At 36.8% G+C, this 23598-nt stretch overlaps 1 protein-coding gene across 4 annotated transcripts in view; it reads left to right on the top strand.

Annotated features, from left to right (window-relative positions):
• The window catches only part of Ncoa7 (nuclear receptor coactivator 7), a 148441-nt gene that overhangs the window by 81281 nt on the left and 43562 nt on the right, over window positions 1–23598 (top strand). For 3 of the 4 annotated variants that reach the window (XM_076858279.2, XM_076858278.2, XM_076858281.2), the window contains exons 4-8: window positions 9652–9731; window positions 13559–13666; window positions 17792–17905; window positions 18422–18547; window positions 19982–20166. In XM_076858279.2, coding sequence (XP_076714394.2) covers window positions 9652–9731; window positions 13559–13666; window positions 17792–17905; window positions 18422–18547; window positions 19982–20166 — 613 coding nt within the window. The remainder of the gene's footprint in view (window positions 1–9651; window positions 9732–13558; window positions 13667–17791; window positions 17906–18421; window positions 18548–19981; window positions 20167–23598) is intronic. The other variant, XM_076858280.2, reaches the window with a different exon arrangement.

Genomic DNA, 23598 nt, shown 5'->3' with positions numbered 1-23598 from the left:
GGGAGGTCATTATATCCTGAAAGTGAAATCCTTATGAATAAGACCTCATTGCCCCTTCCACCATGTGAGGACACAGTGAGCATGTGCCATCTCTGAACCAGGAGAGGACTTTTACCAGACTCTAAATTTGTCAGCACCTTGATCTTGGATTTTCCAGTCTCCAAAACTATGGGAAATGAATATGTGTTGTTTCAGATATTTTATGATGTTTTTACCAGTTTCTGATATGCTTATAGCAGCCCAAATGAACTAAGACTATGATTCTGCATAGTTTTGATTTAGGTAGAATTGGCTTTTTATATTTCCTATATTTTCTTCTAAAGTATAAATTTACAAATTAAGTCCTTGTTTCATTTATAAAAAAAGAAATGAGCTTTTGAAAGGTGGAAAAGAGTAGGAAAGTGGGGAGAAGCAACCTCATGGGGAAGAGCAGAAAGAACCTAATTTGGAGGAGTATTCCCTATGGACGAGATGCCTTATTTCATTATTTAACTTACGACTCACCGTGGTCTACTACAGGAAGTAGTAGCCTGTTTTTACAAGTGCTGGGAAGCTGAGTTGTTTGCCAAAGTCCACGATGGGTCAGCATGGAGCAGGGATTCATACCTACTCTCTTCTTCATGAAAATCCCAGATCAACTCTGGGAGTAAAATAAGGTCAAAGTTAAATAAAACTTTAGTGTCTCCTCAATTTTCCCAGGAACACTGTTATTTCTTAATACAGAAGAACAAAGTAATTATAGAGTTTCCTTTACCCCTGAGCTATAATTTGAATGAATAGACTGAAACTTCAGGGGATTAACTACCACCCTTACTACTGCTAGGATTGATTATTAGACCTGGGCACATATGTAGTTACACTCCAAATGCCCACTGATTTTTATGGCTGATATAAACTGAATGCTGACCAAACAATCAAAAGTCACCTGTGTCTTCCTTTACTCAGTTGACAGTCACCTGGATTAGTCATTCATTCCACATGTACGTGAGGCCTACTCCGTGCAGGTCCTATTGAATTCTGAGGTGAAGCATTTCCTGAAGTAGACAACTTCCCTGCCCTTGAGGCACATGCATTATAGAGTTTTGGTTATGACATACTCATGTTAGTAAAATATTAACAATATTAAATAATATCAAATACTACTAATAAATTTTTAAAACATATTTCTTGTGACATGCTTGGAGGAAAGGAAGTGTCACATACTCCCTGACATCTGTCAGAGGATAAAATAAAGAATTATTTCTTCCTTGACACATTTTTTTTTCCCACTGTAACAGTTTGTGACTTAGATTTTCCAGAAGGTACTCTTAAGATGCTAAACAACAGCATTGAACATTTTAATTGTGCTTTTTACATTCAAGCCAGTAATTAAGAAGCGTGTGTCACCAATAAAGACCAAATTATTTCTTTAAGCAAGTAAGTTTTCCTCAAAGTTATTTGTAACTTTATTTTTTATTTTTAAATCTTTTAAAGGAAACAGAATCTCATTCTGTTGCCCAGGCTGACCCCAATCTCCTAGGCTCAAGTGATCCTCCTGCCTCAGTAAAGTGGCTGGGACTACAGGCTGTGTGCCACCATTCTCAACTTTATTAAGTCTGAATCTATCTGCATGGATTCGAGAGTGATAGAAATTTTCTCAAATCTCAGCCAATGTTCACCCAACCCCATTTAATAATAATCTTTAATGTTCTTTGAGTCCTTGCTTTTCTCAGTACAAATTCCTTTTCCTGAATTGGCTCATCTATTTCTTAACTCGGTGGGAGTAACTCGGTGGGAGTCCAATACCATCCCCATTTTACACACTAGGAAATTGTCTTCAATGAAGTAAAGTCACTTACACAAGTTTGCATGGTGATTAAGGGTCAGGCTTCAATGCTTTTGCTATTTGCCCAATAACGAACCAGCCCACTAACCTGAAGTTACAGGGTTTTATGGGAAAAGCCAATTTTTTTCTCACTGATTTATAATGGTTCTTTTGTTTTACCTTAATTCTTGTTTAGTCATGTTGCTGCAATGTTTTTCTTGTTGTGGCTTTACATCAGTAGAATGTTCCTACCATCATTTCTCTTTTAAACATAATTTTGGATAGTCTTATGTATATATGCTTCTAGATAAACCTGGTTATCAATTTGGCAAGTGTACCTTCACCAAAACAATTTTATTTTTTAAATGACATTTAATTTAAACATTGATTTGAAGAGAAAATGAATTTATAAGTATGAGATTTCCTGTATAAGAGCATTATGTCTCTGCCTTTACCCAAATTTCCACTTATATACCTCAATAAAGCTGTTTATTTTTATTTTTGGTACTGGGATTGAACCCAGGGGAGCTCAACTAATAAAGCACATCCCCAGCCCAATAATTTTGTTGTTGTTGTTTTGAGACAGGGTCTCACCAAGTTGCCTAGGGCCTAGCAAGTTTCTGAGACTGGCTTTGAACTTGCAATCCTCCTGTCCCAGCCTCTGGTGCTGCTGGGATTACAGGTGTGCACCACTGTAACCAGCTGGCTTTTTAATTTTATACATATACATGATATGTGTGTGTGTGTGTGTGTGTGTAGAGAGAGAAAGTTAATTGTATTTATCCCTTGATATCTTATAGTTGAATACCACTATGCATGAGACTTCCATCACATTAAAATGAATTATATCTGACCCCTTTAATGAGCAAATTTTATGAATTTTTGACATTTTTATAATAATATTGGTTCTTCTGGTAGACAATTCATCTACTAATAATCAAATTTTTATTTCTTTCTTTTCATTATTTAAAACTCTTTTATCTGTTGCTTTAACTGGATATTTCAGGGCAAAGCCAAGTATAAACTATGAAAGTACAAATTCTTATCTTGATACTGGTTAGTGTTTTACTTTTTTTTTTTTTTTTTTGGCAGTGCTAGGGATAGAACTCAGGGCCATGTGCATGCTAGGCGGGCATTCTCCTACTGAGTCACACCCATGGCTTGTTATTTTATTATTATTATTTTAATATTTGGTTTTGGTTTCTGATATAAGAACTTTAGGAAGGCTTTATTTCTTAAGAGACCATTTACAAACACTCAGGTTCCTGAAATGTTTTTCTCCAAATTATAGCCAATGTTCACCCAACCTCATTTAATACTTAATAATTTAATAATCAACAGTTCTAGTTGTTGCCTCACAATGTTGTGAAAAGTGCCCTTCCTATGAGGGGCGGGGATTGCCTCTTTCTCTTTGGGGTTTCCAAGCTATCTCCATGGTGTTTATAGTGTCTCTGAATTTATCTCCATTACGGATTTTGCTTTATGACTTTAAATACTTCTGACTTTGCCTCACATGATGTTAGGCTAGCCTCTATATTGAATTTGGTGGGATTGTAGATACCATGTCCGGAGGCCTTAAGAGCTTCACAGGAATTCCTCTTAGGCCCTTGTCTTCCACAGTGTAACCGGAGAGCAAAAAGAGTGAGGTGGAGCTGGCCAGTGCTGGTGGAGAGCTCTCCCCCTGCACTCGTGGAATCTCTTCTATAGAGCTGGAGGGCAGGGGCCTCACAGAGACTTTGTTTAGGCAGAACTTAGTAATCACTGCAGACCTGGAGGTGATGTCATAGAGTCATTCAGTTTTCATTCCTGTGAAGAATTTGCTTTTTTTTTTTTTTTTTTGGTGGCATAAAGGAGATGGCAGATGAGCTGATTTTCCGGTTAATGTCACCAAACTATCAGAGCTGAAAGCATCAATTTCCATTATAGGTAGAGGCCTGTCATTGGAAACAGATTCTCCTGTTCATAAATGAGCAGGACAGACAAAGATAATTTTGCCTAATTTTCCCTTATTTGGATGCCATGGAAACCATCTTCCCTCTGTAGACAATGAAGTGTGGGGGGTCCTGTGCTGTGAGCCTACTGAACCCTGGTCAGATGGTTCTGTGATAGAGAAAGATGGTAGGGAGAGACGGATTATTCAAGGAGAAAAGGGGACACACACACACACACACACACACACACTAAGTAAGTTTAAGATCAGTGCAGAATGATTCCTAATAAATTGGAAGACCTAATAATTTTCCAAAGTTCTTTTTTTGATTGTTCAAATAATTGATTAAATACAGAAAAAAAAAATTTAAAAGCTACATACTTTTTGTCTACCCTTCCTTCCTATGTCTCTGTAGAAATTATGGAGTCGAGAACCAAGAAAGAAATTCACAGCTATCTCTTTTGCTTGTGTTTTCAAATACAATAATAATTAATCTCCACTGTCCTGACTTCACCTGGTCCCAGTGGCGGTGACACAGATGCTTAGGTTGGATGTACATTGTATTGACTCATTGCCTGTTTTTCTCAAAACGAGAACCTCTACCCAGTACCACATCCTTTAATGCTCCCCACCTTTCCCTCTAGAGTATGCATTGGCCACATCTGAAAAACTATGAATCCTCAAAAATCCCCTTTATGAAGTTCAACTTCCTTTCTTGTGTTTTTCCATAATCTGTTCTCCATCTGTGGTAGGCAGAAAAACAGCCCTCAAGACATCTATATCCTGTTACCCAAAATCTGTTAGATTATATGACAATGGTAAATTAAGGTTATAGGTGGACTTAAGGTTAATCAACTGGTCTTAAGTAGATCTGCCTGGATTAATGAGGTTGCCTTGGAGTCATCACAAGTGATCTTAATACTGATAGGAGGAGGCAGAGGAGAGTTAACTAGACAAATGGCAGCATAAGTATAACTCAGCCAGTGCTGCTGGCTTTGCAGATGGAGAAAAGGACCTTGATTAAAATAGTAATAATAATTTTTTTAAAAAATCACTTACAGAAGTTAGAGAACACAGAAAGCTCATCCTCCCCTAGAAGCTCCAGAAGGAAAACAGTGAGACCCATGTCAAATGAATAACCTGTGAAACTGTAAGACAGTACCTCTGATTTTATTTTTAATTTTGAACCACGAAATTTGTGGTATTTTGTTACAGCAGCAATAGGAAACTCATTCATCTTGCCGTTCTCCTAACTCCTCCAGCCTCTCACTAACCCTCCCCTGCCACTGGTTGAGTCTCAGCTGCCCTCCTCTTTGCATCCATCACAAACCCTACTAGTGACCATCTAGCAGCTTATCTACTTACTTCTTCACATAGCCTGTTACTTGGTGAAATCCCACCCTGGGGGAACCCTTATTGTTGTATTCGTTCTCCATGTTCACATGATCACAACCTTATCCTTGCCATAATAGCTCTCCCAACTTCCACTTCCTTTTGCTCCCCAATCCTGTCTTTACCCATTACATTTTAGCAGATGACCTTACCCCTGCTGTCGTCCCTCTCAGGGGTTTCCTCCACTTTCAGCAGCTCTGTGTGACCTCCAGTTATCTGTTCCCACATTTCCACCTCTCAGCCTCTGTGCAGAATTTGACAGTGTAGAGAACACCTCCCTTCCCTCCCTCCCTTCACCCATGGCCTATGTGATACTGTACTCACTCTTCCATCCCCAAAATTGCTTTTCTCTTTTATTAGTCTCACTTTTTAATTATATATATATATAAAACTTTAGTTGTAGATGGACACAATAACTTTCTTTTATTTATGTTTATGTTGTGCTGAGGATCGAACCCAGTACCTCACATGTGCTAGGCCAGTGCTCTACTGCTGAGCCACAATCCAGCCCCAGTTTTACTTCTTTTTATTCACCAAATCTAAGCTTTCTTTAGATGCTATTCTCAAGCCTCGGACCTTCTCCAAAAAATGCATTCTCTTTGTAGTCATAGTATCATCCGAGACTCCACAGGTCACGACTGCAAGTGATCCCTCCTGAACCTGTCTCTGTGCCCCTGCCCCAGATGTACTTCTGGATCTCCTTCCTTTCTTTAGCCCCACTGCCCAGAGAGAAAAAGTTTCCTTTCAGTAAACTTTTATCTGACATGTTCTCAAATACAGGAGCCAACAGCCTCATGTTCTGGACATTCCGGGGTCTCTTACAGGGTGGGAAGGGAAGTGGCAGGACACCGAGGCCCACATGGTTTGAGGTCAAGGCAGAGAGCCTGTTCCTACTCCCCACTCCAGTTCCCACCTCTAGGATGTATGCAGAAAAAGACAGGCTAGGCTGAAGGGCCTGGGTTTTGTTCCTCGAGGGTTTTCGTCAATTTTGTCACAAGTACTTCCTTATTAGAAATACCGAGGGCAAAACCAGCTTTGAGGACTTCATCTCACAGGTGGGGCAGGTGAGAGGTTTAGTTGCTTTACTCAGAATAACCCGTAAGGAGCACCTGGCCAACTTTGCCCTCAGGCAGTAGATACTTTGACATCATTTGACTCAGAATTCCTGAAAGCAAGGGAAAGTGTCAGAATTTAGTAAGTATAAAGGGCTATGAGGAAGCCTGGGGCTAGAAGTGCAGGTGTCAGGGTCACTGGGGGACAGTTGTGTCCGTGTCTTTGGTCCTCACCTAACTAAAACACTGGAGTTGAAGCCCCATCTTGAAGCATAGCAAAGCAGTCGTTCCTGTGACGGTTCACACCTCGTCCTTGGTAAGACACACAGGGTTGCCTTCATCGAGACACATAGTTGGATATCTTTATAACTCACTGCAAAAAAAAAAAAAAAAGCAATATAAACCTTACCTTGTGTTATAATAACATGTAGAAAATTAAATTTAGTCTATAGATTTGTCAGTTACTCCTGTTTTTTTTTTTTTCCTTTTGAGCCAATTGTAAAACATAGTGTTTGGTTTGTGGCTTTGACAGGTGCATATGATTTGTCCAGTGTGATATTATTTCAGTGACAAGTATTAACCTGCAATCAAACATGTCAGGCTCATTGACTGTATTGGAAAGTTCATTCAACCATGTATGTCAAGGCTCAAGACATTCAAAAATGGGTGTATCACAGTCTATACACCTCAAGGATTTCAGAAGCTTAGACTCTACAGGGACGTTTGTTTGTTTGTTTGTTTTGTTGTTTGTAATGTTGTGTTTTTGAAATTTTTCTCTTCCTATCCACCTGTGCCAGTGGAAGGTAATTAATTTTTGTACTAATTCAAGTGTACATATTTAAGTTCATCCTGAAAAGTTCAACTAGCACATATTTTTTAAAATATTCTTATTTGTCAATTGGCCTTTATTTCATTTATTTATATGTGGTGCTGAGAATCGAACCCAGTGCCTCACACATGCTAGGCAAGGGCTCTACCACCGAGCCAAACCCCAGTCCCCTAGCACACATTTTTATTTTGCAGCTGGGCATAGGTAAATGCTCCTGAATTGGTAGCTTGTGAGAGTGCTCCCCACTGGGACCAGAGATAGCTAAATGCGGCTTATGGAAAGGCATGGACCAAGAGCTGCCGCAGATAAGAAGGAAGCCTAGCTTGGGATCTAGAAATAGGAAGCACCTACCAAAGAATATAAAAAGCTTGTTCTGACGGCAGGAGGACGACAGGTGACAGCTGTTTATGATGTTGTGAGAAGGACAGAGTGTGCCACAGAGAAAATGGGGATATGATGTGAAAAGGAATGAATTGGTGAACTGCCAAAGGAAGCTTTGGAAGAATTCATCTTGGAATCTTAGCCTGGGGTATCCACCTTCTGATTCTGTAGAAGGGGATAAAGGAAGAGTGTTGTTAACATTATATTGTTTACCTGTCAGGAACAAGGCAACCCAGTTTTTTACATTTTCATAAGATTTATAAAATATTGTAATTGGGTTTTTTGAAGTGAGGCTGTGTAGAATCTTCTTATCTAGAGATATAGAAGCCACAATCCTGAGTCCCATCTTCCTGAAGCAATTTAGATATGGCCACTTAAAAGAAGGGATTTTTTTTTTTAAATTAGTCTAGAGGAATTATCAAGGTTTCTGGTTCTCTGAATGGATCTGATTTGAATGTATAAATGACTAGAACAGGATTCTTATGGCACCATCTTTATTTTTTTCTCTTGGCTTATAATTTTAAACAGTATAAAGGAGATAGTTAAAAGCCAGGTAAATCCTATGTGAATGAACTGTTTTCCAGATTCTTTGTTACCTTCAGTTCTCACCCAGTAGCCCTATATTCATTATATAGATGAAATGGTATTGTTGATTGTGTGTGTGTGTGTGTGTGTGTGTGTGTGTGTGTGTGTGTGAGACCTCAAATGTAGTGGCTGAGTTAATTCCACTTCTCATCACGGCTCAGGGCTGGGCTCCTTCTTACTTCTTTATTCATTTCCCCTTTATCCTCATTTCCCCTCCCTACTCCATGTCATTCTGTTATGATCAGTGTGACAGGCTTTTATTTTTACATATCCTTGAAAAATGTTTGTGGTTGTTTTACATCCATCTGTTTTAGATGTACATAAATAATACTGTTTTATACCCACCATTCTGTTTCTCTTGATGTAAACTTGCTGCTATGTGTACGCCTGGCTTGTTGTTTCTAATTATTGACTGGAATCCCAGATCATAACTATAAATTTGACTTACACTGCCCCCAGCCCTGCAGTTCCCCACAGCCTCAGAGGACATTGGGATGAAACAGATCATTATGGCACTTATAAAATGAATTGCTCATGGAAAAGATGTGTATCTGTTGGGATAGGCTACTCGCAGGCAGACTGTGTATAGTTAATTTGCTGGAATGACTGAAACAATTTACACTCTTAGTAGCAGTTCATGTTTCTGCCAGCATAAGAATATCCAGCTTTCTGATTTTTTCAGCCTAATAAGTAGAAAATGATACCTGGTTTTAATTTGCATTCTGCTCATATGCAAGTTGGAGCATCTTTTCTTGGTTAATTCAGTTTTACCTTCTTGCTGTCCTAAAATTTTTTATCCATGGCAATGTCTGTATGTTTTATGATATCTGGATTAATGTACTGAGTTGTATTTAACCGTAACAGTTAATTTAAGTCATATGCAGTTGCTAGTGGTTAACCATTTTTAAAAACAGCAATATCTATGATCCAACTTAATGTTGTTAGATGTGTAGGTCTTTCTAAATTTTTATCTTTATAAATATTTTTAATAACCATATACTTGACATACACTGTGATTTTTCTTTTGACTCTCTCTTTAGGATGATTTTTTTAAATTATTTATTTATTTTTGGTTCTGGGAATTGAACCACCCAAGGCACTTTGCCACTGAGCTACATTCCCAGCCCTTTTTATCTTTCATTCTGAGACAGGATCTTGCTGAGTTACTGAGGCTGGCCTCAAACTTACAACCTTACTCAGTCTCACAAATTACTGAGATTGTAGGCTTGTGTCACAGCGCCCAGCCGTTGGAATATATTAAGGAAGGACTATGGATTGAGAGAAGGAACGTTTTTATAACTGTAGCTACATATTGCCAAATCACTTTCTAAAAGGACTGAACTGATTTATGCACTATTTATATAGTGATTATACTGGTTTTGCTCTAAGTTCGACATTGTTATTCATTACTATTTAGACTATTAATATTGTAAAGCATGACCTTATTGTTTTATTTGTATTATTTAAACATATTTAACATTAATCATTTATTCAGGAGTTCCAGTGATGAATTATATGCTTTTGGAGTGTGGTGTTTTTTGCCCTTAGCCCATTTTTCTATTAGTATCATTTTGGGGGTTTTATTCAATTTAATAGTAGATTTTCATACAATGTAGATTTAGTCCATCTTCAATCTTGACAATGAAATTATTCATTTTATATATAATTTGTTCTTTAGATGACAATCAAAATAAAACACATGATAAAAAAGAGAAGAAGATGGTGGTTCAGAAGCCCCACGGCACCATGGAATACACTGTAAGTATAAACAGGGGAATAAGAATGTTTCTTTTTTAAAAAATTCTAATTTGTTGTATATGACAGCAGAATATATTATAATTCATATTACACATATGGAGCACAATTTTTCATATCTCTGGTTGTATGGAAAATGTATTCACACAATTCATGTCTTCATACATGTACTTAGAGTAATGATGCCCATCTCATTCAACCATCTTTCCTACCCTCTTGCCCCCTCCCTTCCTCTCCCACCCCTTTGCCCTATCTAGAGTTCATCTAACTTTCCCGTGCTCCCCGTCCCAACCCCACTATGAATCAGCCTCCTTATATCAAAGAAAACATTTGGCATTTGGTTTTTTTGGAATTGGCTAACTTCTCTTAGCATTATCTTCTCTAACTCTATTCATTTACCTGCAAATGCCATGATTTTATTCTCTTTTATTGCTGAGTAATATTTCATTGTGTATATATACTACATTTTTTTTATTCATTCATCTACTGAAGGGCATCTAGGTTGGTTCCACAGTTTAGCTATTGTGAATTGTGCTGCAATATACATTGATGTGACTGTGACCCTGTAGTATGGTATTTTTAAGTCCTTTGCGTACAATTCAAGAAGTGAGATAGCTGGGTCAAAAGGTGGTTCCATTCCCAGTTTTCTAAGGAGTATCCATACTGCTTTCAGTATTGGCTGCACCATTTTGCAGTCCTACCAGCAATGTATGAGTGTACCTTTTTCCCCACATCCTCGCCAACACTTAATTATTTGTCTTTATAACAGTTGCCACTCTGACTGGTGTGAGATGAAATCTTAGAGTGGTTTTGATTTGCATTTCTCTCATTGTTAGAGAGGTTGAACATTTTTTCATATATTTGTTGATTGATTGTATATCACCTTCTGAGAAGTGTCTATGAACGTTTCTTAATACTACTAGATTTACATGTTTTTCTCTGAAGATTTCTATCTTGCCCCTTAGCTATATTCTTCTTGTATACCCGTAAAATAATGAAGCTTCTTAGGACCTATTTTAGTTCATTTCTTTTCCCTCCATATTTTCTCCTTGAGCAAATTTATGTAAACCGATGATTTGAGGGTAGATGATGGCCAGTATTGCTTAGGCTGAACCGGCTGCTAGTCAGGTGTCCCCTTCCCTCCCCATTCCAAGTTACCTACCTGAAAGTGGGTTAATGAGGACAACATTTCCCAATAGAAGAAGACGACTTTCACCCTTAAAGGCATACTTGTAGCTGTGTCCTCTGCTAGAACCGCCAAACTGATGATTTGAATTATCTGTAAATATGACAATGCCTACCAAGTGTAGATCTCCATTCTAGGCATCCCTTCTGAGAGCCAAAGCCATACATGCAGTTGCCCACTCAAGATACTCACTTATTCTTCCATGCTTGGTCCTTTTTCCAGAAGCAATGGCTCCATGGTGCATATATTTGTACAAGCCAGACCCTTATCCTTGATATTTTGTTCCCCTAACTCTCTATATTTATTCCTCCCTCCTGTGGCCATCCAGCAATCTAGGCCAGATCCCTTCATTTAATTCTCTCATAGAATCACATTATTTACACAAATTATGCCACTTTAACATTATTCCTAACTGTGATTGTTATTTTAATGTCTATTTCATGCTTTAATTCTTATATCTATGAAGTGAGACTAGACCCCTTTTTGTATGATATTCTTGGCACCTTGCAGGGTGTAGGCTCCCATATTGTTGAATCAATAGGTGAATGATGTTAGGCATGTATCCTTTACCACAGCCCCACACTTTGTGTGATGTACTCATCTCTCACTGCACCATGAGCTTCTGGAAACCAGGAGCTGAATCTTATTAATCCAAGGCTTGGCGTGAAGGGGTTACTCAGTGATAGGTCTATTTTAATTCATTATGAACTAGCACTGTTGAACATTATTACATTATTTGTCATTGAGAACATTAATTCTAAAGCCATAGTCCTTAAGACCTGTGTGTATCCAACAATTGATTCACAAGCCTATCCAAAGAACTAAGAAGAACTATTTATTAGGAGTTGCTCTATGTAGTGCATACTAAACAATAAAATAAAAGTAAAAGTCAACCTCCAAATTAGTTAACAAATATAAACAAATGATCAAATTAGTAATCAGATATGCATTATGTATGCTATGGAGATTAATTTTTAGCAAGTTATTTTTATCCTTGTCATTGGAAATAACAGATAACTTTATGCTAGCATTTACTGAATTGTTTATATTGATACCGAGAAGTGGATGTTCAAGCATTTTGGTATAGTTTTAAGCATCCCTATCAGTGTCTTTGTGGTCTAATTCTATATGCACATTTAATCTTTATGTGATAGTTGCAGATAATTAAAGATTTTCTCTTTCCTTGAACCCTCATGCTTACAGGATCTTTTACAGGTTTTACTCATAAAAATATGAAACAATTGTATTGATCACTTATCAGGAAGCTGGTGCTATAAAGCAGATATTATGATTATCTCTATTTGATGGATTGAGAAGCAGACACAGAGTGGTCCAAAAGTTGTACAACCAGCAAATTACTGATCTAAAACTTAAATCCAGCCATCTGATTCTAGGGTCAGCATTTGCAATCTGTGTCTTGTACCTGCTCTAAACCTTGAAAACCTCTGTGCTGAGTATATTAGATCAATATCCAATATTGGGAAAATATTTTTAAAACTATTTTTACTTTAGTTTTAGTAGAGATTATTATGCCCAGGGTTGATGTAGGGCATGTTGCTTAGATTTTCAGTTTTTCACACCAAAAATTAAAAACTTATTGAAAAGATTTGACACAGTTTTCAGCGTGATTTATAACTATAACCTTTTATTAGTCTGAGACGGTCCGTTGTGTAGGTCCTTTTGATTCTGAGGGCAATGGAGTTTAATTTGAATTTTGCATCTTTACCTTCTTGCCAGTCCATACTCTCTTTAGACACCTCAAATTCACCCATAATTTGAAATCCACCCGATAGATTCAGTGTTGCTTATAGAGTTGCCACCCATCTTAACCCTGGGTTATCAATGGGAACTATTCAGTGACAGTCATAAAATTCACCTCCCACTAATTCATCTAGTGACTCTGGATGGGGAGGCCATTCCTGGAGACTGGCATGACTGCAGAAAACCAATTTTTTTTTGAGTGGTGCATTTTTTACTATGTTGTTTCTTGTATTTTCACTACTCTCTATTACTATTCATCCTCTGTTATGAAAGGCATGAAAAGTGTACACCTGGAACACAGGTCACAAGTTTCATAGACTGAAAGACTTATACTAATTTCATTGACCATGGAAAATTGTCCTTTTAATGATAGTGAAAAACTCTCGGTAACTTTTCAGTGTTTCTTGCCATCTTTAGTACTCATTTATCAATAGAGTGCCGTCTGTGTGTCTCAGGCACTGTGCTGAACATGGGGCCAACAGCCATTAGCAAGTTACTGGTAGTACAACGGAAAACCACAAGAGAAAGTAGCCCCACTTCCCCTATGGGTGGATACTACATATATGTTTTTTTTCTCTTTTCTCCTTACATAAGTTGAATTTCCTACATATTATATCTCATTATGCCAATATAAAATTAGAAGTCTATTAGTAGACAGTGAAATCTGGAGGAAAGAGAGCTCAGAAATTAATTGTACTTAAGATTGCTTTTGCATGGTTTTAGTAAGAATTGAGAATATAGTCACTGTTTACCTAGTACCTCTGGATAGAACTTTTGCTTGTTTATTTACTCATACCATGAAGAGATTTAATACTGTTTATCACAGGATTTTTTTTTTTTTTTTTGGTTTATATATTGAATCTTGTTTGTTTGGTTATTCTAGGCTGGAAGCCAGGACACCTTAAACTCCATAGCACTGAAGTTTAACATCACTCCCAATAAATTAGTGGAACTGAATAAACTTTTCACACATACTATTGTTCCAGGCCAGGTAATTACTTTCCTGTTGAATATCACTTCAGAAATTTTGCACTTATCTTTTATTGCAATATTTAATGCTTTACTATTAGTGTCAGTCTATTATCATCAATGATAACGTACATTTCAATCTTTCATCTTCCTTAGATCCAAGAATTCTGAAAGCGTCCTAATGCTTATGAACTGTTCAGAGGCTAATACTTTGAAAATGACCAGCACACTTATCACTATCATTAAGTTCATCAGAAGTTCTAAATTCATGTAACTTTTTTCCTTCTTAAATATTAGACAGCTATCCTTAATTCAGAATTTCAATTTAGTGAATTTCAATTTATTCTTCTTCTTTGAGGTACATTGTAGCTGTTGTTTTATTTTCAGTAAGACAACATTTTTGTCCTCTTTTTCTCAATTTGATACCATAACAAGAATGGTCAGTGCGACTGACCAAAGACAAAGACATTAGGTAGGACCATCAAAAATAAACCATTCCAATTTTTTTCCCAAGTTTTAGTAGTTTATTCATTAAACTGATTGAAATTGATAAATGCTTGATCTTGTCACTTTAGGTTAATCCAGTAAATTTTTTATGGTGCCTTCTACATGATAAGATATCCTGGTATTTGTACTCTAAAACTACAGTCAGCCAATAGATTCAAATGACTTAGTCATTGAAAGCACTTAACTAAGTGTCCAGTCTCATTCATAGTAGAGCTCAGTTGCCATAAACACATTTGGGTTCCATTGCTGACTTTTTAGAGCATCTTGTGTATCTTTATATCATAGTGACATTTAATTCTTTCAAGGTAAATAACATTACTTATAAGTAAAACATCATTCAGGCAATGTCCTTCAAGGACAGTACATGAAACCAGCAGACCACAATTTGGCCAGTTAGTGTTTGAGGTATTTATATTCTTATGAAAAGGAGAAATTAGTATACTGCCAGTATCAGTAATTGGAGGATGGGGAATCTGCATTAAAACCTTTCAGAAATTAATAAATTTTCATCTCTAGGAAAACAGATACTAGTCTCTTCATTATTGGGTTTATTTTGTAATCTGTGGTATTGCTACATAATGTATAGCTGACCCATAGCAGACAATCTAGGCATGTATTTACCAGTCCAAGGCCAAAGATTATAGCTCCTAGAACTTAGGAAAGTAATTTAGGGTGATTCTTTATGCTATGTCCATAAACAAAATAATCTATTCATATTAAATGAAGTTCCAGTAGCAAAATAATTGATTGGTACTAAAGGAAGCTCCAGTAGCCAATAGGAATTCAAGGACTGTTTTAATATGCCCATAACTGGTAAAAATATCAGAAATGGGATCCCCAAAGCTTTGTTTCCATTTGGCCTTATATTGGCAATTGAACCTAGGCAAGTCACTTCCTTTTTTGGATCTCAGTCTATAATCTCTGAAGTTAGGTATTGGACCACTAATCTCAGATACCATTTTTTAAAATTATTTATTTATTTATTTTTTAGTTGTAGTTGGACACAATACCTCTAATTAGTTTTTATTTTTATGTTGTGCTGAGGATCGAACCCAGTGCCTCATACATGCTAGGTGAGCACTCTACCACTGAGCCACAACCCCAACCCTTTGAAGCCCTTCTTAGTCTTTACTGTAGTGGCCAGTCCTTATAGCACTAAACAGTTATGTGCTATTAGTTGTCCTGAGTCTTATCTCATAACTTTTTTTTTTTTCCTGACAAAGATAAGGAATTGAGGAAAAGTTAGAAAGATTGAGGAACTTTAACACTGTAGATGGACTTTTGCTTTCAAGGATTTTAAAATATTCTGTCTTGGTGCCTGGAGGAGTAGGCATCTCTCACCTCAGTAGATCTTATAAATCAAAACCAGTTGGATCTGTTCTGGTTACAGAAAACTTGAGACTTTTCCTTCTAAACACTAATTTGATGATCACCTTGAGATAGGAAGAAACTAGTCTGACTAGGTCAGTGACCATGACCTCAATGGAGGTTACCTGGGAACTAAAATCTTACTCTAGAATTTTTGTGGCTTTCATGACATAAAACAGATGAGACAAACTTAAAAACAAAATCTGAGGCCTAAAATATTTTGCAAAATATTCTAAGTTTATTCTGATACTTATATCAAATTTGAGGACATGTATAAAGAATGTACTTTACCAAGTAGTTTATCTTGAGAACTCTCAAAATTTACCCTGTGGATATGTATTTTAAGATGTTTTTACATTCACAGGACACCTTGGCTGCACATACTTAAAAATTTTTCCTGGTTAAAATGGCAGCTGTACTTTATGGTAATGGACTTTAGGACCTTGAGTCCCCATAGGCCTATGTGTTGGAGCAAACAGTTATTTTCTGGAGGCAGTAGGAAAACCTCACCTCTGTCTGTGATCCAGGCCCACTTTCATGTTGAGATAGCATGTGCTCTGGATAAGCTTCCCAGCTTTCACACGACACCTCTATATACAGTGCTGTTAGCTGTTCAGGCTAGGCCTTATCCCATTGAGAATGTGGCAACAGAATCTCAGTATATGTTATGGTACTTTCAAGTATTCAGGTGCAAAATAATAAACATTTAAGTATTAATAGATAATTGCTTAAGAAATATCCCATCCATTCATCCCCTAATTTTGCTATGAAAGATAAATAAGAAACTATATATTAAGACCACATATGTTTAGTCCTTTGTCAACCGCTTTCAAGAACTCTGAACTTTGTCATTTGCCACTGACCTATATATGGAAGGTGTTATAAAGAACAGCCCTCAGGTACTGGTCATTGTGTTTCCTGTTAGTGGATGAGTAGATTATTGAGTACAAATAGTTCAATGTAGAATATTCTTTTATTAATGAGACTGAATGGGAGAATACTTGTACTTCTAAAAAAAAAAAAAACTGGGTTTGGGCTTTTTTTTTATCTTATGGGAATTGAATTCTGCTAATTCCTGATGCCTTCCTCTGCATTGATTGTATAGAAATTCACAAGCTGGTTTTATGGCCCACATATCAATGAATGTTCAGTAATTTTGAAGCATACAGTTTTCATAGTAATCAATCTTCATCTTACATCACCTTGATTTAAATATTCTGACCTTTATATTAATATGTTTTTTGTTTTGGCCTCAAGTTATTCTGGATTGAAGTGAGATTTGAATAACTAAAGTTAAAATGATTGGAAGAATGGGAGTCACTAAATAACAGTATTGATCTGAGATCAATTGTTGCAAGATTAGCTCTGAACTTTGTTTTATAACATTGAAAGTCACCATTTTAAGATTATATTTGATATATGCGGAAAAGATGACAGGATCATAATTGCATTTCATAAACCAAACTATTTTACAGGAGGTGGGTATTTCATACTACTTGTTGTGATATTTTAATTTTTACATAACCCAGACACCAATGGAAGAGAAAGTGTTGAGATTATCTATAGATTACTTTGTACAGTTTATCATATAAGGACCTCACCACTTTACCAATCAGTCCTGCTTGGAGTCATCTAGCCTGGACTTGTTCCATTTCTACCTGTCACGGATGTTCTTTTTAGAAACATGCCATGCTTCTCTCTCCTCTATTCCCTTATACTACAGGTTGAACAGCCCTAATCCAAATACCAAAATCCAGAATGCCTCAAAGTCAGAAACTGTTTGAGTACATTTGAAACATTTTGGATTTCAGATTAGGGATTCCTAACAGGTAAAGTCTATACAAATATTCCAAAATCTGGGGGAAAAAAAAAACAACCTGAATCAGAAACACTTGTGACCCCAAGCATTTCAAGTGAAGGATGCCCAACCTGTATTAGTTCCCTTCCTGGAAGGCTTTCCCCTCCCTTCCATCTAATCCCTGCTTGTTGGAGACCTCACTTGCTTCCCATGGCTTGCTTGGAAAACCTTACTCCACCCTTTTTTATCTCCTGCAGACCCTACTATATGCCTTTGGCACTGTACACATTCTTATTGCTAAGTATCATATATGGATCTGTCTAGAAGACCCCATGTTATTTATGAGTTCCATGAAAGCTACCCAGGTATTTGTCATGTACTGAGCACACTCCTGTGCAGAGTGATGTCTCTAAATACTAGCTAGAGGTTTACAAGTTTTTGGTGTTTACTCAGTTCTTTTTTTCTCATTCTCAGGTCCTTTTTGTGCCAGATGCCAACTTCCCTTCTAGTACTTTAAGGCTATCATCATCTAGTCCTGGTGCTACTGTCTCTCCTTCATCATCAGATGCAGAATATGATAAACTGCCTGTATGTATGTTCTATATGTCATACATTGAAGTTCATTTTTATCTGAAAGAATTTTTTGTGAGTCGTAGAATCCAATGTTATTTTTCACAAGATTACATTAGCTCAGAGAATGCATCTTCTCCAAGACAGACCAGTTCACAAATAAGGTCTCAAAGGTAAAAGTGCATGCCTTATGTGAAAGTATAAAGTTAAACTCCCAACAAGGTGGACAGATTATTTATACTCCTTCTTTTTCTAGGGAATTTAAATTAGGAATCTATAAATTCTTCCATTCAGGTTATTTTTTAAGACACTTAATGAGCCAGTTTAGGGGTTCATATATTTTTAAAAATCTTCATTTTATTCAGATACCTATTGTTATATTTGTGATATTTTTGAAAGACAATGAACATTTGCCTTTTTATGTTCAAGTTAAACAGAAACAGTTTACTTATAGGGGAACTTATGTGCTGTTTTATACATGTAATTTGTTTTAAAATGCTTTTATTTGATTTTGAAAATTTTTGCATTCATTAGGATGCTGACTTAGCAAGAAAGGCCTTAAAACCCATTGAAAGAGTCTTATCATCTACTTCTGAAGAAGATGAGCCAGGAGTGGTGAAATTTCTAAAAATGAATTGTCGATACTTCACTGATGGAAAGGTATATGCCAGTGTTATTTATTTCTTTTTCTTGGAATCTATGGAAAATCAAACAAGGTTACAAATTACTGGAAAGAAGGGGAAATTAAAATATTTTATGCAAAGTTTAAGGTTAAGATTTGACAAACATATGTTTTCCTCTGTTGGGTGCCTGGCATTTTATTGAGGGAAATATGATCATTGAGTTAAAAATCTGATTCCATGTGACCTTGAACTGGTTTATCTTTCAGTTCTTGACCTGTAAATTGCCAGGGAGACAGTATACTATATGTTTAACAGCAAACAGGGGCATCAGACTCACTGAATTTAAATTTCACTTCCACAATCCAGTAGCTCTGAGACCACAGGCAAGGTATTTAAAATTTCTAAGCTCCCATTTTTCTTATCTATAAAATGGGAACAATAATAAAAATTAACCACAGAATGTTGCACAATTAAAAGAGATAATCCCTGTACAGAATTTATTACCTAATCTCAAAAATGAGAAGCTTTCAGCTTGTGTTTCTGCTGGAAATGCTAATGTTAAAAATACTGTCTGCTATGTCATGCTTTTGGTTTTTGGTTGTTGGTCTTTAACTAGCTTCTGAATAAGGGGCTATGTTAATATCCTGTGCTCATAGGAGAGAACTTTTATCAGGTTTCAAATAGTCAGAAAATATGTTATTAGTGTGCATTTGTAACTTTTACAAGTAAGAATGAATAATGCCCAAAGTGTAAAAATTTTCACAAAGATGATTACTAGATACATTAAGAATATCAAAAAATTATTTACCTACAGGGAGTTATTTGTATCCCCTGTTCCTGGCAAATACTGTCTCGCTAGCCAGTATGGTCTACTATAATGATATCTAGCCAAGTGTCAGACTTTTAGGATTCACCAAGCTATTGCTTTTGGCTTTTAATTTCCATAACACAGCTATTTTTATATTCCTATTTATGTTGAATTTTGCTGGATGTGGGCTTTCTAAACATTTTAGAGAAAAATATTGGTATTGTTTTTTGGCACCATGATCCTGATTCTCCTGCTGAGTGAAGACTACAGTAAAGACTTGCTGACTTGCTGAGTGAATTGTAAAACTCCATGTTCATGATTAGGAAAGCCCTTGGGACAACGCCTCTCATTTTTCAGACATGGAACTCTGGAATCTGAGACATGCATGTCTGAACGAGAATCACACCACATTTGTTCTGTTGCAGCTCTTCTAAAACCAGGCTTGGTTCATTGCCACAGTGAGGCAAGTCTGTTTTCTCTGTCTCACCACCCAGCACCCAACATTGCATTTCTTTAGCCTGTTTGTCTAGAGGGGATGTGATTGTCACATGGGAAACTGTGGTCCACAGAGTTAATGGAGTGGCAGGGTGAGTTAATTAAAGTGTCTAGAATGGTTGTGGGAAACATTTCTGCCCAAAGTAATTCTGTCTTTTTCTCCTACAGGGTGTGGTTGGAGGTGTCATGATTGTAACTCCTAACAACATCATGTTTGACCCTCATAAGTCTGATCCCCTGGTCATTGAAAATGGGTGTGAGGAGTATGGCCTCATCTGCCCCATGGAAGAGGTGGTTTCTATTGCCCTCTATAACGACATTTCCCACATGAAGATCAAAGATGCCTTGCCATCGTAAGAGCCATTTCTTTCCTTTCCAGAAAAAAAAAAAAAGGAAGTGTTGAAAGAATTATGTACAATTCTGAAGGGAGGGCATTTGCAGAAGTGAGAGGGTTCATAGAAGCAAGGGGTTGTGCCAAGGTGAATTGAAAGGTAGAAAATGTGTACACCACATAGAATAAAGAGAACTGGAAATGATTAAGCTAATTATATAAGAAAATTGAACATAGAAGGGCTACAGGAGAAAAGCAAAAAGTCAGCAATTGCTAATGCCAGTAAAAATTATATTTGTTTGGCTTTTTCTGAAAAGCAATGCATGTTCTTAATAAATTTATTGAAGAAGAAATGAAATTTCTCTGAAAGAATTTTAGTTTGATTACCAGTAAGACAATGATGTTTTCTTCTGGGTTGGATTGCTAAGAGGTATGTTCATCATCAGTTAAGTTCTCAGACAGCTAGTTTTTTTTTTAGCTCTTTTCTGCCCTGGATTCTGCACGAAGAAGGGTTTGAGTGGACAGGTTGGAGCCACCTACACTGTGGCTAGACTGTCTTAGGTGGTGTGAAGAAAGAGGGATACTCTTGCTTTTTCTATGAAATGTAGATGGATATTATTTTAGTCCTGATTACTTTTGCCTTATAACACTAAGTTTATTATTTTTAAAAAATTAGAAAGAGGGGAAGCTCCCCAGGAAGAAAGAAGATGAGTTAAGAAAGCCCAAAGAATTGATTACAGTAATAATGTGATTTTAACAGTCCTGTCTCCAATGTGTCTGTTTCTCTATAAATGTCACCATAAAAGTCTTTAGAAACCCTCAGTGATAAGAAGGTAGAGGCCCTCAGCAGCAGGTCCTAACAGTACAAAGGGAATTAGTTCTTGAGATTCATAGGCAAAGAAGGGAGGTAACTAGGGAACTAACCTAGACATAAGGTCCCTAGGGGTTTATACCAGCTGGTTCCCTGGGACTCTTACAGTTCTTATCATCCGACCTTTTCAGCCCCATTTAAGCCTAAACCACTGAAGACTCTCTAAGAATGTGAGCACTGAGGGAGTTTCTAAATTCTCTGGCCAGAAATGTTCATTGAGGAGTTTAGGAGGTATAGCAGGTAAGGCAAACTGCATGATAAGTAAGCCTAGGACCACATTGGATTCCCCTGGCTCTGCCACTTATGGCTCTTGGATATGCTCACATTAATCAGTCTCATGCCTCAGTTTCCTCATCTGTAAATCAGAGTGAATAGTATTCTTCAGCTTATAGAACTAAATGCATTGAAATACCCAAACTCTTAGTAAATTACCTTGATAAGTGTGGAGTGTTATTACTGGAACTCGTAGTTTATATCTGAAGCTCTGCTTATTCTTCCATGGGAATTTTTTTATCTATCCATAAGTATTGAGGCTTTCAGTGTGCCTTATTGTGTCAGTCTTTTGTGCCAAGGATATGAAGACAAGTGGGTCAGGGCCCTAGAGGGGTCTGCATTCTACTGGTGTCACAGACACATGGACAAGAATTAATGATTAAATGGCACTACAAACAACTGTGCATGCAGCATTCCACAAGAAACCATGTGAGTGAATGTCCAGCTGCCTTGGAATCTTAGATGAGGAGGAAAGGAAGTGAAGGAGCTGGTTTTGGAAAGAAGGAGTATATATTGGGCTCTGAAATAAGAGGAGATAAGAAATAGGTAAAAATATAGTTTAGTTTGGAAGTTGATGGCCATCAAAAGAAACATTTCTTGCCAGATGAGGGCTCCTAATAGAGTAATACTATTGTTCTTCGGCCAAGGATATTAAATTCTGCTTAATAATACAAAGGAAAGGTATATTTTTACAGAAAGATTTTCTTACTGTGAGATTATGCTTAATGATCTAGAATATAGAGATAATGCTGAGAGTGGGGGAAGAAAGGAAAGTCAGGAATTGGCTCCTAATTTGTTAAAGTTATGTCAGGGTTGTCCATTAATTTCTGCCACAGATGCAGGTATATACAGAAGGTGTTTAGTCTAATGAGCAACATCTGCACAAATGAAGAAAACAGAATGTGTGCATGCAGTCAGTATGAAATGAGCTTTTTATTATCTTCAGAATTGCATCAATTATTTAAAATTTTAAAATATCATTATTCCTACAAGTTTAACAGCATAAAATGAGTACAAACTGTCTAGCTGCAGCATGTGATTTTTAAGAGTGAGTGTGTAAAGTCTTCCTAGTCTCACTTTCAGGTTTTGTATTAATATTTTTGAGGTGTGGGGGACATTTTATAACTCCAGCTGCCACAGAGATGAGGAAGAGAACAACTGAAGGGATCATCGATCATCATTAGATGCCTGGCTGAGTCTAGAAAAACATTAATTAAGAACTGAGCCAGTTGACACCATTGTACACTGTGCCCCAGCAGTGCCTGGCAGCTGCAGTGCAGAAAAAGCAGATGGTTAAATTAGTCCCAAGTAGGGAATTGGCAGTTTGGATTAGGTAGAAGAACAAGCAGAGGGGGTGGACAAGGTAATTTAGGAGGCTAATCAGAGTGCATTTGAATATGCTGTCATGTTCCACAGGGAAGGAAGAGATGGGAAAGGGGCTTGAATGTTTATGGAAGAAAAATTTGCTTATTAGTAAATTCTGTGAAGAGCTGGGTTTCTTTCTTGTAGGCCTTCTTACAATCTTTAATATGACAAATTAAATTTTGAGTTCCAACATGGAGATCATGCTATGCACTAACTTATTTGATTCTAGAACTGAAGCGTCTTTAATATCTCCTGGGATGGTAGTGTTGATCAGAACATTTTGAGTCACTTCCTGTAGCAGGAGACTCTGTTGCAATCATATTTTAGAATGTGACACTTAGGGGTTCGATGAATGCTTATTGAGTTAAAATAAATAATGAAATAAAGATACTTTCTAAGGCATTTATTGTAGCTTAACAAATACATAGGCCTTTATTTTGTATTAGAAAAAGCCTGGACATTCCCTGCCAGCGATTTATAAAATAACTTTGGGGAAACAATCTTCATGTAATTTGAGAACTGCTTGGTACTTTGTTGCTTTATTGTCATGATTCTTTACCTCAGAGCCAGAATAATAAAGTGTTACTTGAAAATGATCTGGCCTTTTAGGAAAATGAAATGATTTCTGAAACTGAGAACGTTACTTTTATAAAGGGTTTTTATATCTCTGTTTGAACCCAGCAGCAGCACTACTAATAGTGGTAAGTTGAAATGTGGGGCTACTCAAGACATTTTTAGTCATAATTTTAAAAGTGTATGTTTCCTGCCACTTATTTTGAACTTAGGAGAACACATTTTTAAAAATTTTTATGTGTAATTCAAATCTAGGTTGTAAAGCATCTGTTATTAAGGAAATTAATAACGTTAGCCAGGCATCTGACAATAATAAGATCCCAGGACTATACGTTACAGCTGATCAATCAGTTACCCCATTGCCATAACATA

Source organism: Callospermophilus lateralis, chromosome 6 (genome assembly GCF_048772815.1).
Source record: "Callospermophilus lateralis isolate mCalLat2 chromosome 6, mCalLat2.hap1, whole genome shotgun sequence".
In the NCBI taxonomy this organism is placed as follows: Eukaryota; Metazoa; Chordata; class Mammalia; order Rodentia; family Sciuridae; genus Callospermophilus; species Callospermophilus lateralis.
Note: the sequence above shows the minus strand (reverse complement) of the source record. Positions and strands in the feature narration are given on the sequence as shown.